This window comes from Leptonotus elevatus, chromosome 4, assembly GCF_054856555.1.
Source record: "Leptonotus elevatus isolate MCC_2025b chromosome 4, RoL_Lele_1.0, whole genome shotgun sequence".
NCBI classification, from domain to species: Eukaryota; Metazoa; Chordata; class Actinopteri; order Syngnathiformes; family Syngnathidae; genus Leptonotus; species Leptonotus elevatus.
Window position 1 is genome coordinate 836,937 of NC_141242.1, and position 17,345 is coordinate 854,281.

Here is a 17,345-nt window from a genome sequence, read left to right on the forward strand (position 1 = left end):
AGAGAGACAAACTCACCTGCTGACTGAATCTCTCATTTTACACAAGACGTGATGTCGTTAGCATCACGTTCATCTGTAAAGACGACAGATACAAAATATGAATAAACACGAGTCTGGCATGTGGAACGCAATGAAATCGAGTTAACAACTTACCTCGTTCAATTTGTACATCCACGTACAAAATATGTCAACTTAAGTGAAGGCCTTTCCATGGATGCTAACTGCTAAGTTAGCCATCAGCATTTGCGCAACAAACAAAATAAGAACAAAACATTCACAGTTGGGCTCGATGCTTCTTCATGAAACGTGTTGAGCTTCGACGTAGCAAATGACTTTGTACTGTCATTATTTCATTTGTCATTGATGCTTAGCTAGGGTGACCAAATTAGTCCACTTTTGGGATGACCGTCCATTTTCTTACGTTCGGTTACGTGGGTTTTTGGGATAAACAGCGCGTGACTAATAGGAAGTGACGTACACGGTGTAACTGCGACTCGTACCACAATTTCAAGGCCAGGGCAAGAGTCCTCTTTTTTTGGGAAATAGGAAAATGGTCACGAGAAAAAAAAAACAAGAAGAAGCAGCAGCAAAGTGGCTCAAGCACAAGAGTTTTATTCCAAACACAAGAAAACACGCTAGCTTGCTAGCCTGGTGGCTAACATAAAGGCCCAAGACAGCCTCTTTTTTTTTTTTTGAACTTCCTGTCCTCCATCCCAACGTTACAAAGCACCCATCGAGAAGTTTCCTTGAAGGTCGTCGCACCTTTTTGGGCTAAAACTCTTGAGTTTGGAAAAAGGAGAGCAGAAGCTCAAGTGCGTCGTCGTCGTCGTCGGTGTTTAGCTGTCGAACATCTTCTTCCTGTCCGACTTGTCCTCGATGTTCTTACGCCAGTCGCCGACGTCGCGGAGCTGCTTGTCCTGAAAACGCACAAAGTCCGCGTCAGCGCGTCTACAAAGTTCTCATGGGAATTTCTGAACGACGTTCCACAACGCAAACTCCTTCACAAGCATCTTTTTGCTCCTCACCTCCTCCTTGACCTCCTTCTTGACCTGCTTGAGGTTGGACCTGAGGTCCATGTTGACGGTGTGCTTGGAGCCCAGCAGCGCCTTCAGCATGGCGTCGGCCGACATGCGCACCTTCTTCAGGCGGGGTCTCTTGAACTTGCCCCTCAGGTCAACGATCTTGATGTTCAGGTCTCGCACCTGCCGGACACAACGGGACCAGGAACTTGAAACACGTTAGCATACCGACTTAGCACGTTAGCGTTCTCTCAAGGTTTCCTAAACCCAAAGTGTTAAAAGGGAAAGCGTCTTCTCACAAACGAGGACAAGAATTTGTCTTTGATGTCGTCCCTCCAACCGAGAAGAAACGTTACTTCTCTCGCGAAAAGGCAAATGAGAAGAAATGGTTTTGTTTTTCTCTCTCGCAAAGAAACGCGAAGCGGTTCAGGGAACGGATGGTCGGATGTTTTCTCGTCTCATAAGCAGGAATCGCAAGCACAAATCGTTTTCATCGGCGGCGCGTCCGACCTCGTTGATGACCATGTTGAGCTTGAACTCGATGCAGTAACGTTCCTCCTCGCTGGCGTCGATCTGCTGCCGCAGATTCTTGCAGAGCTCCTGAGGACGACACGACGGGAAGGCGCGGTCAGCACGCGGAGGCCGACGAGCGAGCGGCGGCGGCGGCGGGCGCACGACGTCCGTCCTCTCACCCGCAGCTCGTCGCCCGAGTAGGGAATGTCGGCGGAAGGACATTTGTCCGCCAGGAACTTCTCGCGCTCTCCGGCCTTCTCGGTGGCTTCCGCCTCCAGGAGGTTGTTGGCGACCACCAGCATGCAACTCTGATGGCACACGCGTGCTCACTTAGTATCACACGCGCACGCGTGCGGGCGGAAAGAAAAAGGACACCGCGGACGCGGGTCCTCGACACGCGGACGCGCACCGACCTTCAGAGTGTGCTTGCGTCGGGCAGACAGTCGTTTCCTGCAAACATCACAACATTAAGGACGGCTGATTGACTGCTAACATGCTAATGGCTAGCAGACATTTTTAGCATTTTCAATTTCCAGGGTTAGGTTTAAAAAAAAAAATGTTTTATTACCTTTATGTGTTAACCCAAAATTGCTATCTTGCTATATGTTTACATACCAACCGATAGCATGTTAGCATTTAGCGGTAGGCTTCATTTCTTTAGCTTCTGTCCATGGAGGCAAGTTGCTACCAAATGAACAGTGGAGGCGTGTGCAGGCAGTTAGCATGCTAAATGTTAGCATGCTTTGCAAGTACAGTGAATGTTGATGCCACTCACTCGGAGGCCATGACGGCTCTTCGGTGCAGAACTTATCTGCAAGACAAAAATAGGGAAAGATGATATACGTAGTCCAGCGTAAAACAAACCATCGTTCAGTATTGTACTTTTCTAATTCATGCAATTATGAAAGAATAAATGACAACTTTTTTAAAACACTGCTTCTTTTTTGGTGTGAAGATGTAGAAAATTCTAAGTCGAGCGGATTAGCGGCAGCCTTAGAATCTTAACTGCTCCTCGATTTGTCTCTCATGAGTTTATTTTGGGATGTGAAGATGTCTCAAGTAATCCGCATGGATTCAATGTCCCCAATTTAATTTTAGAAAAAGTCCCTTGTTGAAAAGGCTCCAGATGATCTGGACGAGCAGTCAAATGTTTCAGCAGCTAGCGTGCTAACGTTAGCACGACCCCGCGGCCTTGTGCGCTACATGCTAGCTGCCGGCGGCAGGTGACTCGAGTGGCTAAATGTTTGGTGATCGTGTCGTTTTGCCGCTTTTCTCTCTCGCTTGTGGAAGGACGAACTGGAGAAAGTCAATTCCGTTTTGTGGAACTGACGATTGTCTTCGTCTCACCAAGCGACTTTCGTCTCAAACGTTTTCCGAGCTGCACAAGTTGGCGCGTAACGTGCCAGCAAATTTCAGCCTGGCTCTCGTCACCGTCTTGCTTGCGGGCGGGACCGGGCGTGGCCTCGAGTCGCGCTCGACTTATTTGACAAAGTTGAGCACTTTGCTGTTGCTCGAGTGATATTGACAACAACGGCCAAACACCGAACGGCACGACCAACGTTACGGCGCAAACAGAAATGGATGAAACCAACAATAAGTTCAATTAAAAGTCTTCTTTGGAACGTTAGCCAGCAAGGCTAACGTTAGCGTTGCGTTGAAATGTCTTTTGTGACTACGTACATACAGAATTCTTTTGCGATGACTTGTGAGACCCAATGCGTGATATTAGCATGTAGCGTTTTGCTATGCTACGATTAAGATGATACGCACACTTTTGACACTTTCAAAACCATTTTTCGTCTTAAAAAGCAAAACAGCTTGTTGATTTTTGGGGCACGAAACATTCAGGTCGCCGTCCCTCGTAAAATCGACAGACGCGCAACGACGAGGATTGTTTGCGTCGTTTTCCTGAAATCGGAAATTTGCTGTGATAAAATGTTTGTCACTTTATTTTGAAAATGTAGTTGTTGTCAAACTATGCTGGCATTGTTGTAATGTTGCCAGAGCACATCAAAGGTTAATAGTCAAGCAAAAAACAATAATAAAAAAAATATATATATATATATGTATTTCTTCACATACGCCTCACAAAATTCATTTTAATATTCTGCCCGCCTTTTTATCCTTCCATTCCTTGATTTTTTTTGCAGCCGATTCAAACCATTGAAACTTCCAAATACTTACAACTTTTAGGCTTGTATTTTTTTTTAGAGTTCAGGTTTGAATTGGGCTATGGTCGAGGTTAGGGTAAGGAATGGGGGTGCAAGAATGCATGAACATGTTGGAGTGAATGAGACATTTCCAAGGAAACGGTCAAAGTAAAGGACCTGCTGAAGTGTAGCGCCAACTACTGGTGAGGAGGACCCCCCCCCCCCCTTACCTTAAGGGAGAACTCGCGTCACAAACTTTCTTTGCAATAAATATTCAACCATAAAAAAGTTGTCTAGCGAATAACGATGACTCTTTACAGTCAAAGAGAAATGTGAGCGAGAGACATTTGCAGCGATTACAATTAAATCGGAAGGCCAACATTTTTTTCCTTCACTGGTCTAAACAGTCTTCTTGTTAACATTGAGACCGTAGAAGAAGAATTGAATGCATCTCTTTTCAGCCATCGCGTGAGGCTGACACCAACGCCCCCTTGCTGCCAACTGAAACTGAGGTCAAAGCGGCCTCGGGCTCGCATTGTCGGCGTTACGGCTCAACTGGTTGTGGCTTTGGTCATGTGACGTTTGCATTGATTGCAAGCCTGAGGACACTTTGATAGCAACATAATATTGATCACGTCACAAAATGTTATTGCAAAGATTCTTTTTGGACTTGATTTTTCCCTGCAAGTATCAGTAGCTGTATCGGCAGCCTTCACGAGTACCCGATAGCTTGAAATAACCTGAATGAGCTCGGATTACAATCGCTCATATTGTTCAAGTGATGGATTCATAAAGTTATTTAGCGTAAAACGAGGTGACGAGGTGGTATGGCAAAGGTGGCGGCGGGGAAGCGGGGGCGGGGCTTCGTGTCGGCCGGAGGGTGCGCGTCTATTTGCGGACACTCAGCTGTCGCCGAGGAGGAAAAAGTGACGCGGCGGCGCGCGTCTTAAGAGAAGAAGTCTCATCAGCGCTGCTGGCGGGACAACAGACGGCTGCCATCGGGGGAGGGGGGGGTTTGAGGTGGGCGTGGCTCGCAAATGTATTTTGGGAGGCGCGAGGACATGATGCGGAGCGACATCTGCGGAGCGACCGGATTGTCGGCGTAACCCAACACGCACACGCAAGAAGCTTTCATATGAGCAAAGAGAAATAAATAGAAGGCAGCTGCTCCCCGACCTGCCGCTCGGCCGCCATCTTGTCCCACACGCTTTTCATTTTTTCTTCCTCCTTTTCAACATTTTCTATATTTGCACGCACGAAGTCTTGACATCAATTTGACAAGTTTCCACGCTTACGTTTGGAACTTGAATTTGTTCGGTGTGCGTCGTGAAGATGCGAGTCGGCCTCGTGGCGTCGTGTTGTCAGCGTTGCCATGACGACGGAGACAACGAAGACGCTCAAGATGATCATGTCACCCCCCCCAAAAAAAATCTAAATGCTCGTGCGTATTTGATCAAAACTGGAATTTCACATTTATTACATGTTTAGTTTTTTGACTGTAATTATTTATCGATAACTTAGCAAAGAGTCGAGTGCAAATTGTGTTTTAGGGATCATGAATTCAAACATTTGAAAACAGATTTTTTGACATGAAAATATCCGTTTCTATTATTGACGACAGAGAAAACTTGAATACTTTTTTCACCATAAGCCGACGTTGCCTCATAAATGTTTTTGCTTTGCGTTTGATGGAAATGAGAAAGCGTCAGCTAAAAAAATTGACATTAAGTTCAGAAGTGGCATATTTGGAAACCATGTATAAAATTTGACTTTTTTTTTTTTAAACCACAAAAGAACGTACGCGCTAATTGTCACAAAGCATCATTTTTTGTTTTGGAATCATCAAGCAATTTTAAATATTTATTTTTCAATAAAAAAATGCTTTACTTTTCATTTGATGGAAATAGGACACCACCACAAATGGCTGCTAAAAATGTATCATTAATATTTCTTTCATATTTGATTCCGTGTCCAGATTGAGTTTTTTTTATTGAGATGATTTATTTTGACTTTGAAACGGCAGCAATGCGGGAAAAAAAGTTCCTACTTGCTATCGTCGTGTCCATTTTATTCCTTCCTTGGTCACAAATCTCATTTGCAAATTGAAGATATGAATTTTCATTGAAATGATTTATCTGTTGTTTTTTAAGGCTGAAATTTGAAACCGCTGGCGACAACTTTAGAAGGTCCGGCACACGCTGAGCAGACAATTACGTTTTTTCCAAAAGGCTTCAGCATCGCATTCTTTTCTATCCAGTTGACGACATATGAAGCAAAGTGAGGATGAAGATGGTGAGGAAGAGGATGCTTGCCTGTGGCGCGGAGTCGCTGGCCTGCGGGGGTGCCGTCGGTCGGTGGGTGGGTCGGTGGGTCGGTGGGTCGGTGGGCCGCCTCGCTGGCTGCTCTTGCGCTCGGGATGAGAGATGAGCTTTAAATGCGACGCTGGCGGGAATGCGCCGTCTCCTCTTTAGGGAAGCGGATTAGCCGGCAGGCCAATAGCCACGCAAGGTCGTGTAATGCAACGCACGCACGCGCGCGCACGCGCACGCACGCACGGACCCCCCTCGTATAAATAACCCACTGACCTTTAGCAACGTTTTCATCTTCTTGTCTGATTTGATGACGATGATGGACGCAATGTCAGCACGCGCAAGATGAGGACGAGGAATGGAAGGAACGCCTGGATGAAGATGAGGAGGATGAAGATTAAGTGAAGAACATGATGAAGATGACAAGAAGAATCAAGAAGACGAAGGTGAGGTACTGGATGAGGATGAGGAGAATGGAGATGAGGATGAAGATGAAGCTTGGTGAAGGTTCGACTCCTGGTCCGATTTCCGTCCGTCTTTTCAACTCCGTGGCAACTCGCGATTGGTCGATGAGGTGGCGACCTCGTTGTTGCCACGGTGACGTCACTAAAGTTAAGAATCAAAGTCATCAATCGAATGTTTTGGGGTTTATTGCATGAAAGTCGAGCTTATTTTCCGTGCCGTCCAATCAGCTTGTCGCTAGGCGTCGGCCTCGAACATTTTCTTCCTGCCGTCCATGCCCGACTTGTCCTCGATGTTCTTGCGCCAGTCCACAACGTCGCGCAGCTCCTTGTCCTCAAAATGAAATCAAAAATCCTCATCAACATTCATAGCAACGTAAACAATTCAATGGCAACAAACATTTCTTACTATAAAATGCATAAAAAAATATATACACACACACACGATAACAAGAATAGAAAATAACGCAAAAATATATATATATATAAAAACATAGATAACGTATAACAAAATGTGACTTGATTCATCTTAACCATTGTAACGTAATCAATTGTTACCAATAATTCAATTTCTTGACAAACACAGAAATAGCAAAGGTGTATTAAATGTGAAACAAATGTCAAGAACAAATTAATAAAGAAAATATAATACTACAATTAACTTTTTTTATTTATAATATTTTTTATTATTTTTTAATTTATCAGGGACAAATAGCTCAAAAAATTAAGTATAAAAAAATTAAATAAAGCCAATTACACAATAAGTAAAAAATGATCACAAAATCTAAAAAATATTTAACATAAACATTATTTTTTAATGTACCTAATTAGATGAAATTAAAATATTAATTCAAATGTAAAAAGTGAAAAGCATATAAATATAATGCATGACAAAAAAATATTATATGGTAAAAATGTTAACATATCCAATTTTAATTTATAGTAATCCACATTTTCAAATAAATGTGTTTCTTTTATTGTTATAAATACATGTAGGATTAGTTTTCATTATTTTTCTCAAGACAGTGGTGAAGTGTGCTGCAGGTGTGTCGGAGGAGTTCAAAGTGGAGGTGGGACGACATCAGGGATCAGTTCCGAGCCCCTTTTTGTTCGCTAAAGCTAATTTGAGGTTGACGTAAGAAGTTACAACCCAAAATGTGATGACGCTGTGCAAGACAAAACTAAGCTCCGACGGTTCCCATTTGTCCAACAGAATGACTTTGTCACTTTGCGACTTTCACAAAGGACACGATCGCACTCCAAATGAAAGCGCAATACAGAATGTGTGTTTTTTTTGATGTTCCTATTTGCAAAGGGATCCGGCTGACCTCGTCCTTGACCTCCTTCTTGACCTGCTTGAGGTTGGCCCTCAGCTCCACGTTGACGGTGTGTTTGGAGCCCAGCAGCGCCTTCAACATGGCGTCGGCCGACATGCGCACCTTCTTCAGCGTCGGCTTCTTGAACTTGCCCGTCACGTCCTGAACTTTGATCTTCAGGTCTTCGATCTGGACAAAATGGCAACGCAACATTCCAATCAGAGGGTTGAAAAGATGGCATTTAATAATAATAATAATAAGAATACATTTATTTTGTATAGCGCTTTTCAAGGTACTCAATGCAAATACGTACAGAAACTAATTGTCGCCATACCAGGAAAAGAAAAAGTTCAACAGGTTACATAGCGATCAATCTTCTTTTTATTTTTTTGGAACACTTTATTAGTCATTTTCCATTATCATCTGAAACAAACGTATCCAACAAAAAACAGATATGAACAACCCCAACGACGACAAATCTGGTTCAATATTAAATTGGACTTGCATAATAAAAAAAACGTAAAAGTACAACAACAAAAACACTTCAGATGACGCAATTCTGATTTACAGTTCCAGACCAGTTATTTATTCACAAATGTTATTAAAGAGTCGCAGGCTCTGCGGAATTTGGTGATGGATCCGTTGAGGGTACATCGAACCTTTCCCAATTGAATAAATCTCCCATTTTTACGTCACGACGTGATGCGTGTCACATGACAAGATGTCTCCTCTCACCTCCTTCTTGGCCTTGTTGACCTTCATCTCAAGGTCGTAGCGCTCCTCGTCCACCACGTCGATCTTGTGCCGGATCTCCCTGCACAGCTCCTGCACGCGCACACCCGCGTCACCGTGCTACTCAGCTCAGCGGACGACGCGCACGCACGCACGCGCACACACACACACACACACACACACACACCTGTAGCTCCTGCATGGTACCGGGAAGCACCGGCGGGGGGCAGCACTGAGCCACGTAGCGAAGCCGCTCCTCCTCACGCTGCCGGGCCTCCTGCTCCAGGTGACCTTTGGCGATGGCCAGCATCACACTCTGAACAAGCATTAAGCACAACAAGGTCACAAGATGTGCAGAGGGGCGTGGCAAGTACGCGGTGAGATGTGTACTCTGGTGGGGTTAAGTGAAGTTTAGAAGCTCGTAGCAGTGCACTGTGGCGTGTAGCAAACGTGTAGTGTCGTATAATCTAGTGTGCATGTATTGAGGCGATGCATGTCGTGTGTGTGTGTGCATAGTGTCGAGTGTGTAGTGTGTAAGGAATGCAGCGGAGTGCAAACTGTGGCGCGTGTTGCGTGTTTGTACCTTGAGGTGATGTTTACGACTCAAAGACATTTTCTTTCTGAAAGAGCATTTCGGGTCAAAAAAAACAACAAAAACGTCTACATTACAATAATGAAATACATCAAATGTTTGCTTGGTTGTATTTATTGCTTTGACATTAAAAGAGGAAAACAATATTTGAATTTGTGACTTACTCTGACATGCTGCAGGATGGAGTGATTGTCTTCAAACTGAGAAAATTGGAAAAAGAATCGAGCTTGCAAGTCATCAACTATGATGTTGTCGTATGATTAGTTGCACATTTGATGATGTTACGAAGTTTGCCGACAGTCAAAGCAATTATTTGAATTTCATAACGAAAGAGAAGAAGTTTCAGCACAAGAAAAATAACATCAGATGATGAAAAATGTGCGACTACACGAGCAACAACTAACTGCACAAAATGAAATGTAAAATGTAAAACAAAATCATTCTTACCTTTAAAGAGAAGAAAAAGAGCGACGACAAAAAAACTAAATAACTTTTAAAACGTGGATTTCGTTCAGTCCTTTCTCTTTATGGACGTTGATTTTCTTTCACCGGCCAATCAGCTGTCAGCATCTGTGAGCGCTGCACCTTAAACCCCGCCCCTCCCGAAATAACTTCCCTTCGTGCTTTTATTCCCAAAGTCCCACCCGGACAGGAAGTGGAAGTGAGGACAGCTTGAGGCGCTTCCAAATTCTTACGAGAACTTTCACGACTTGGAACGCCAACTTGGCAACAAAAGAGAGAAAGATGGGGAAATAATTCAACATTGTTACACTCGCTGTAATGCTGGAAAACAACACGCGCGGTGAAGGTTTGCTCAGTTGGGTTTAGAAATAGAACCAAACAGAAAGCAAATAAGCATTATGTTTAAACGTCGCCGTGGGAAGGCCCATCCGTCGGTCAGCGAGCGCTTAATGTGTTTATTTCGGGGGGGGGGGGGGGGGGGGGGGGGTACTGACAGACAAAATGCCACGTCTGCAGACAAAATGCACACCAACATGAGCTCAACAACTCTTTGCTCATTTTTAATTGCTCTAAAAAGAAAGTAATTAGGTTGTTTTTACTTAAGAGCAAAAACATATTTTTTTGAAGATGCTCAATCCTTCGTAGTCAGTTTGCATTATTTTCACAATACGCACACACAAAACATCAATTATACCAGTCAACAAGAAAAGCACTAAAACATTTGTCTCAAATAATTTTGGGGGGAAGATTATGAATTCCTATCGAGTTGTTAGCCTGCATGAGGTGTTCCCAAATTTATTTAAAAAAAATAATCCGTTTTTTGATGCACATATAAATTGGAGATGTTTTTTCCCCCACACGAGCCTGATGATTATGCAGCATTTACACAATTTCCTTGACACACACACACACACACACAAATCAATCAAATTGTTATCGTGTTTGATTTATGACTTCCGACAGTCATTTAATTAATCAGTAAATTAAACTAAAAAGTAACAAAACAAAACATTTTTCCAATTGTTATTTGAGAGACCATTATTTTGTCAGCTGTGAATAAAAATGTGGAGAAGCATTTTTGCCCACCCACGTGGCCCCTGATGATAATACAGCATTTATTTGACTTGGATTAAAAAAAAAACATGTTATCATGCATGTCATCTTTTATTGAATGAACAGTACAAACATGGTCGGCCCACTGAGAAATCACCTGAGAACATCGAGGAGAACCAAGTTCACGTTCACCTTCACCAAAGACGTTAGCATAGACGCAGAAAAAGATGAAAAAATATTCGCTAATATTATATTAGAGCCACCGTTCACAAAAGCTCACATTTGCACGCAAAAAATATGTCACAAATTTAACGGCATATCGAGAAAAGGTGCAAATGTCACATCACAAAACCAAGCCAGTCGCCATATTGTTTTGTTAGCATAGCTGCCGCTATAACCGATGTTAGCATCCTGTCGCCTCAGTTGAACTCATTTGTGTCAATATTTGCATATATTGGAAACGTTTGTCATAATGTGGCAGGAAGACGACGCCTGCCCACTTGAAGGAACGTTAGCCGTTGCAAAGTCACAATTTGCCACTTTTAGCAAACTTCAACTTGTTGACTACATTTGAAGGAATATTAAGGTGACTCCAAAAATAAGTGGGAAAAAGAAAACAAGAAAGAAAGTTGTATTTTAAAGCAAACTCAAAGTTGCACCAAAAACTGAAAACATTAAAAAGAAAAGTCATAAAAACAAAGTTTTATTTTAAAAGGGAATGCAGGAAAAAGATATGATAGGGAATAAAGTCGTTAAATTAACAGAAAAAAATAGTCAAGTTAAGTTTAAGATTGTGGGAACTTTTGTTATATCCTCATTATTAAACCGAAGACTTTAATTTTGTGTTATCACTCAACGTATTTTTCTTCCAGTGTCCCTAAAACTTCTTTTTTGCATTTTCACCTCAAATCGTTTTGGCGCTGGTGTCAAACCAAATCAAATTTGCTGTCGTGAAGCAGTAGAATTTCACAAACAAATTCACATTGTGTGCTTCTTGCAAATCACCACAAAACATCAACAAGATTCACGCTAACGCGTCCACAGGTCCAAACGGTGCACAGCAGAACCGAGCGAGAGTTCTTCCTCACAGAGGACAGCTCGGTGTTTGTGTCCACGCTGGAGCACATCGGATCAGAACATCAACACAAAACCCGGAACCAGCAAGGTCAAACCAAAAGAGTTTCTGGAACGGAGGGTCTGAAGATGGGACACTGCGCTGAACTGGACCACCAGGTACCACAAGCCCGTCTCCCCAGATCTTGTGATGGAGATGAAAATCCAGTGACCTTGGGGAGAAAGCGCTCATAAAGCACAACCACACCTCCGACCTCTTGAGATGTGGCGCCGGAGATCTTCACAAAGACCGACCGGAGGTCCACAAGACCCCACAAGTGCATCTCTGGAACTCGAACCACGTCACACATCTCTTGAGATGGAGCGACAAAGCCATTCTTGACAGGAACACTCGCAAAAGGCTCAAGTGGAAGATAATCCATGCCTGTGATACCACATCTCTGGAACCAGAACCAGAACCAGAACCGGCTCTCACACATCTCCTGAGTTATTGTGAAGAAACGCCACAAAAGATCACCTGGACCAGGTCACAGCGAGACCTCTCCTGAGATGTGGCGATGGAGCCGCCACCTGGTACAAGAAGAACCTCTGGAACCATAAGCGGGTTTCACAAATCACAAAGGATTTGGGGATGGAGCTCCACAACAATTCTTAGGTCTAGGGATGCACGATAATATCGGTGGCACATAATTAGCGACCAATTTTCTGGTCATACAAATAAAGAGACCGGCCGATAATAATCGACTTGCCGCGTTGGTCCGTCTGTTGTGGCTCAAGTTGTGGCCAACCCCTCAACCCCTCCCCTCCCCTCCCCTATGGCGGCGTCGCATATTTGTGACGTCATAACGCGCACGACCTCGCGGTGACAGATGACGCATCGCGTGGGCTTTCTTGACCGTCTCCCCAAAATGTTACCCTCGCAGTTTTTTGATGCATTTTTTTTTAAACATGGCTGGCATGAATGAGTTACTTGTTGTCTTCGAAGCAGCGACATCACTCAAATTCAGCTTTACACAATGTTTCAACGTATTTGTACAAAGTATATTTGTATTCAAATTCAATTTGCAAACATGGGCTTATCGGTTATTGACATTGGCACTTTTTACATTTTTGGTTTATCGGTTGAAAATTGCATTATCGTGCATCTCTATACTTAAGTCGAGCCATAAGAAATGGGCTCTTTGCACAAATCCACGACTTCCTGAACTCAATGCCACGCCTTCATTTCCCGTCTTTCATGAGTGGACGAGTTGATGAATCCAGGTGTGCCTGGCCATTGTCGTCGCGGTTTGTGAGGTCAGGCACACCTGGATTCATCAACTCGTCCACTCATGGAAGACAGGAAATGAAGGCGTGGTATTGAGTTCAGGAAGTCGTGGATTTGTGCAAAGAGCCCATTGCGAGTCGAACCAACAACAGAGTCCTTCACGAATGTCAAGTGGCGGGTGGAACGCCGCCTTGCACCAAAAACCAGTTCCGTACTTCTCCTGAAATGTGGTGACGGAGCAGGAGATCACTTTTTCCGTAAAAGGTCCAACCGTGTGGTTCCAAATCTCTGGAACGAGAACCACTTTTCACTCGTCTCAACCCCCCCAAAATCTTTGGGAACGGGCTTCAACTGGAGGGCCGTCCACGAGACCTTGCCGGACCACCTGGTACTAAAAGAGTCAATCCAAAGAGTTCTTGACAACAATCAGGCGGAGGTCCACGAGACACCGAGCGGCACGATGAGAAGCGCCTCTCTTTGAAAGGAAGCGGAACCGGTTGTCGGACATCTCCGAGACGTCGCAGTGAATTTCCCACGGCGGTCAGGTCCAGGCCACCTTCCTGGAGATGGCCTGCTTGAAGCTCTCCGGGTCCACGTCCCCGGGCCGGAGCGCCCTCTCCAGGCTGACCAGCAGGTTGCGGTGACACTCGCGGATGTTGACGGGATATTTGGCCCGGAGGAGCTCGTAGGCGGCCATCAGTCTCATGTTGCGTTTCAGCATCAGGTACTGGATGACGCAGGTGGGCGCCAGCGAGAAGCCGTCGCCGCAGTGCACCAGAACCCGCTTGCGCTTGCCGGCCGAGGCGTGGATGCACTCGTTGATGTCCTCGAAGCAGCGCTGCTTGACGTCGCCGATGTCCACCTTGAGGCGGGACCAGCTGTGGCGGGCGCCGCGCGAGCAGGTGCAGGGGATGAGGCTGAGGGCGGGCGCCGCCTGGCCCGGGGCGCCGCTCATGTCGATGATGCTGTCGATGTTGTTGCGGCACAGCGCCCGCCCGTTGTACGCCGCGTTCAGGTTGCCCACGTAGATGTAGTCCGTCACCTTGGAGATGACCGGCTCGAAATGCTGCGGGACGCCCCCGCCGCCCCCGCCTACCTCGCCTCCGGGCTGCTCGGGGGCGCCCGCCGGGCCCGTGGCCGCCCGCCTGCTGTAGTTGCGCAACTTCTTGGAGCCGGAGCGAGACGGCGGGTTGGAATCCGACTCGGAGCTGACGTTCCACGGCGGAGAGAAGAGCGAGAAGCGAGTGCTGGCCTTGGACGGACCCCCCGGGGCGCAAAAGAGGGACGCCCGCTCCAGGGAGCCCGTGCTGCTGGCGGCGCCTACGCTGTGGGCCTGCTCCATCTGATGATGATGATGATGATGATGACCACATTAGGGACACATCCATTATCAACCTTCTTAGAGAATCAGCCATCCAATAAGAGATCACTTAAAATTGGGTAAACCTCAGGCAAATATTGATTTAATTTCCACTTAAGAAGAAAAAAAACATTCAAATGTGTTGCAAATCTCAAAATAAGAACAAAGTGTTGGGAGTTTGTAGTAGTCTGAAATAATTTCCGGTATCGGAGCAGAAAATATGATACCGGCCTCTTTTGAGATGAAAACGTCAAACAATGTCACACGAGCTCATTTTTACGACTTTTCTTTACCTCAGTGGTTCTCAACTTTTTGTGCCTTGTGTTGCCCCAATCAAATATGATTTTATTTTGTTTCCTGACTTTAAAAATTTACTTCTTAGGCATAGTCTTATTTTTAATTCAAATTCAACCAAAATAAAGATGCGGTCTTGAAAATAAAAATAAATGAAAACCGAGAATAAACATGTCTTATAATATTTCCCGCAAAAAACTGAAGCTCTTATGAGCAAGTCCCCCTTAAACAAGCGTTTAAGCCTGAAATATCAGGAACTCAAATACTGAGCAAGAATAATATTCAGACCCACTACTGAAGTTTGTACTTTCTCTTCATCATAGATCAGAAATGTTGGCGTGGCTGTGCCGAAGGTGAATGAAAATTAAATATTCACTATTTCCACATCCCCCTCGTTGCGATATTCGAGCGCACCTGAGCTTTGAGGTTGTTTTTCCACTCCTGCGTGTCGAGCGCTTTGAAGCGTCCGCTGCTGTCGGACGACACCGACATGCAGAGGGGCCGATGGTGGGCCCGGGGGGGCAGCTGGGGGGTGAGGGCCGCGGGAACGGCGGGCGGCGAGTCCGCCGCGTCTCTTCTACTCATCCTCAGATTGGGACACGAACCTGAAACCCACGCGGATGACATCCATTTCCAAGAGGGCGCTTCTGTCGTGCGTCAATGCCGATTTGATCAACTTCACAAACGGCAACACCCAAGTTGCCAATGTACAAAAAATACGACGTAATAAAATTAATGTTTGGCTCATTAGCAAATGATGCAAACAGTGTCAAGTAATAGCAATGCTCGCCAAGATGGTGGCGCTTATGGTTGTAGTGTTAATTCACGTCTTATTGATTGGCAATTTGGTCTGTTCTTTGAATATGTTTTGTCAAATCATAGCAGACTCACAACTTAAAAGCTTGAGGCTAAATGTACTGAATTTGACCAAAGCAAGCGGTCCGGTTACGGCCTGTGGCCGGTAGCGGCGTGCATGTGTGTACGCAGGCGTGGCGTCCGCGGGAGTCTAACAGCAATGGCGACAGAGCGGGGGAGACCTTGGCTGGTGGGCGCGCCCATCCGATGAAAGAATACTTGCGGTCCCCGCCCACCATCTTGCACCCACCATCTTGCACAGCTGCTGACAATCTCGTCATCAGTTTCTATTTAAAAGTAGTTGAATCCCTTCATTGAGCAGCATCAGACATTCGTGCTATTCGCTTTTGTCCGGTCTGATCCCCCCTTTTTGTTACGGCTAATTATTGTGAGTCAAGTAAGCGCGGGTAAGGAGTAGTTTTAGTATAGTTTTGATTTGCATCCAACACATAGTTTCCTTTGTCTGCATTAGTTCCACTAGGTTTAGAGTGGCACCCTTGTTTGTCTTTATGTTTGAAGGTTGAGTTAGTGCAGTTCGTTACCGTTTTTCTTTGTTGCTGAGAGCGCGCCCTTTTTTTACGTCTCAGTTATCTTTAGTTTAGAGGGTTTCGGGGGATCTTTACTTCAGCTAGTACTTTCTGTTTTGATTGTTTGTTCTTTTAGGGTGTCGCTAGCTGCCCCGCTTATACTTTTATCCATTCTCAAGCCAACCCTCGTTGTTGTAAATAAACCTAACTCATTATGTCACCATTTAATTTTCGTCTGTTGTTACTGTCCGCACGTGTACGCTGAGCCTGGGCGGTAACATTTCCGTAACACGCGAGAGCCATTTTGGGATAACAAGGTGCATGTCTGTTTGAATGTTGCACGGTTTGCTTGTGATGGCAGGCAAGAAAAACATTTGCACGGCCAACAACGTACCAGCACATTCCAGGAGACTGATGGATTGAATGGTGAGCGTGTTGCGGTTGCTGGCGATCTTGTGAAGGTCGCTCACGAGTCCTGCTGGGGACGAGGAAGCGATGAGAAGCCTTCATAAATCATTTGGCTCAAGGAACAGCGAGGACGCGAGAACACTTACCGCCGCGGCGCCCATCGCGCTTCCTACTCGAACCCTTCTCAGCAGCAAAGATGTCGCACTGCAAGCGGGCGTCCATGTCGGGCCTCCTGCACGCAAGCACACGAGCGGCAGCCGCCAGCGCGTCATCTTGTTGGCTGAGCCGGGCGACGCGCCGCCCCCATCGGACGGAGGCGAGCGCACGAGCCGCTAAAGTTTGAAGCAGCGAACTTCAACTGGGCGCGTGGAAGTCATGTCGTCGAACGTTAGCAAGCGTCGCCGGCCAAACTAACTTGGGAGTCAACGACAGTGATTGGTGCTAATCATTCACTCGCCGCTAGCAAGCGTTGCGTCATTTTTTCACAGCCCCTTCCGCGTTGGGCTCCGATCGAGAAAAGCGCGATTTAACTTCGGCGAACTGCGGTTAAATCAATTAATTAATTGGCTCTTTAGCTGGAATAAATGATAGCCGGCTAGCTAACCAGCCAGCCGAGCAGCGGGAGCCAACCCGGAAGAGAGTTTGATTTTTCTTCTTTTTCGCGTTCGTCTTTCTTTTGATATCCGGTATGATTTTGGCGTAGTGCTGCCCCCAACAGACTGGTGGGAGATTGCGCTTTTGGAAGCTTCTGACTCATTTAGCCATTTTCAGCAGTAAGAAGTTTGGTCTCTAATCTTGTAACTTAATTATTTTTCATGCGCAATTAATACCTTTAACAATACATTTTGCCACTTGCCGCGTTGACTGCATTTGACTTCACGTGTGCTCAGATATCGACCAATCGTGGCTCCGTTTGCAAACGTCACATGACCAAACCCAGACAACAGGTGAGC

The 17,345-nt window shown here is 45.4% G+C and overlaps 3 protein-coding genes across 9 annotated transcripts; all 3 read right to left on the reverse strand.

The window, feature by feature from the left end:
* Positions 1-592: 592 nt before the first annotated feature.
* On the reverse strand, positions 593-6,493 carry LOC147174894 (troponin I, fast skeletal muscle-like). Of its 3 annotated transcripts, XM_086072865.1 has the most exons (8): positions 6,447-6,493; positions 6,268-6,362; positions 5,995-6,147; positions 2,308-2,343; positions 1,946-1,982; positions 1,712-1,840; positions 1,530-1,619; positions 1,032-1,202 (listed from the first exon to the last, which is right to left on the reverse strand). In XM_086072865.1, the coding sequence occupies exons 2-8, from the start codon at positions 6,283-6,285 to the stop codon at positions 1,174-1,176; spliced, it is 492 nt and encodes a 163-aa protein (XP_085928991.1). In that variant the 5' UTR covers positions 6,286-6,362; positions 6,447-6,493; the 3' UTR covers positions 1,032-1,173. The 3 variants fall into 3 exon arrangements, with proteins under 3 accessions (XP_085928990.1, XP_085928992.1, XP_085928991.1); XM_086072864.1 differs by lacking the exons at positions 6,268-6,362; positions 6,447-6,493 and adding an exon at positions 593-917 and having other exon boundaries at positions 1,026-1,202; positions 5,995-6,119; XM_086072866.1 differs by lacking the exons at positions 1,530-1,619; positions 1,712-1,840; positions 1,946-1,982 and adding an exon at positions 593-917 and having other exon boundaries at positions 1,026-1,202.
* Positions 6,450-9,986, reverse strand: LOC147174895 (troponin I, fast skeletal muscle-like). Of its 4 annotated transcripts, XM_086072861.1 has the most exons (8): positions 9,540-9,979; positions 9,257-9,292; positions 9,084-9,120; positions 8,688-8,816; positions 8,504-8,593; positions 7,781-7,957; positions 6,673-6,786; positions 6,450-6,597 (listed from the first exon to the last, which is right to left on the reverse strand). In XM_086072861.1, exons 2-7 carry the CDS (start codon positions 9,262-9,264, stop codon positions 6,691-6,693), a joined length of 537 nt encoding a protein of 178 aa, XP_085928987.1. In that variant the 5' UTR covers positions 9,265-9,292; positions 9,540-9,979; the 3' UTR covers positions 6,450-6,597; positions 6,673-6,690. The 4 variants fall into 4 exon arrangements, with proteins under 4 accessions (XP_085928987.1, XP_085928986.1, XP_085928988.1 ...); XM_086072860.1 differs by lacking the exon at positions 6,450-6,597 and having other exon boundaries at positions 6,624-6,786; XM_086072862.1 differs by lacking the exons at positions 6,450-6,597; positions 9,084-9,120 and having other exon boundaries at positions 6,624-6,786; positions 9,540-9,986.
* Positions 9,987-12,954: 2,968 nt separating this feature from the next.
* Positions 12,955-17,039, reverse strand: LOC147174896 (uncharacterized). Of its 2 annotated transcripts, none has more exons than XM_086072641.1 (4): positions 16,539-17,039; positions 16,379-16,459; positions 15,017-15,207; positions 12,955-14,290 (listed from the first exon to the last, which is right to left on the reverse strand). In XM_086072641.1, the coding sequence occupies exons 1-4, from the start codon at positions 16,612-16,614 to the stop codon at positions 13,490-13,492; spliced, it is 1,149 nt and encodes a 382-aa protein (XP_085928767.1). In that variant the 5' UTR covers positions 16,615-17,039; the 3' UTR covers positions 12,955-13,489. The 2 variants fall into 2 exon arrangements, with proteins under 2 accessions (XP_085928767.1, XP_085928768.1); XM_086072642.1 differs by having other exon boundaries at positions 16,379-16,462.
* Between the last annotated feature and the right edge of the window lie 306 nt (positions 17,040-17,345).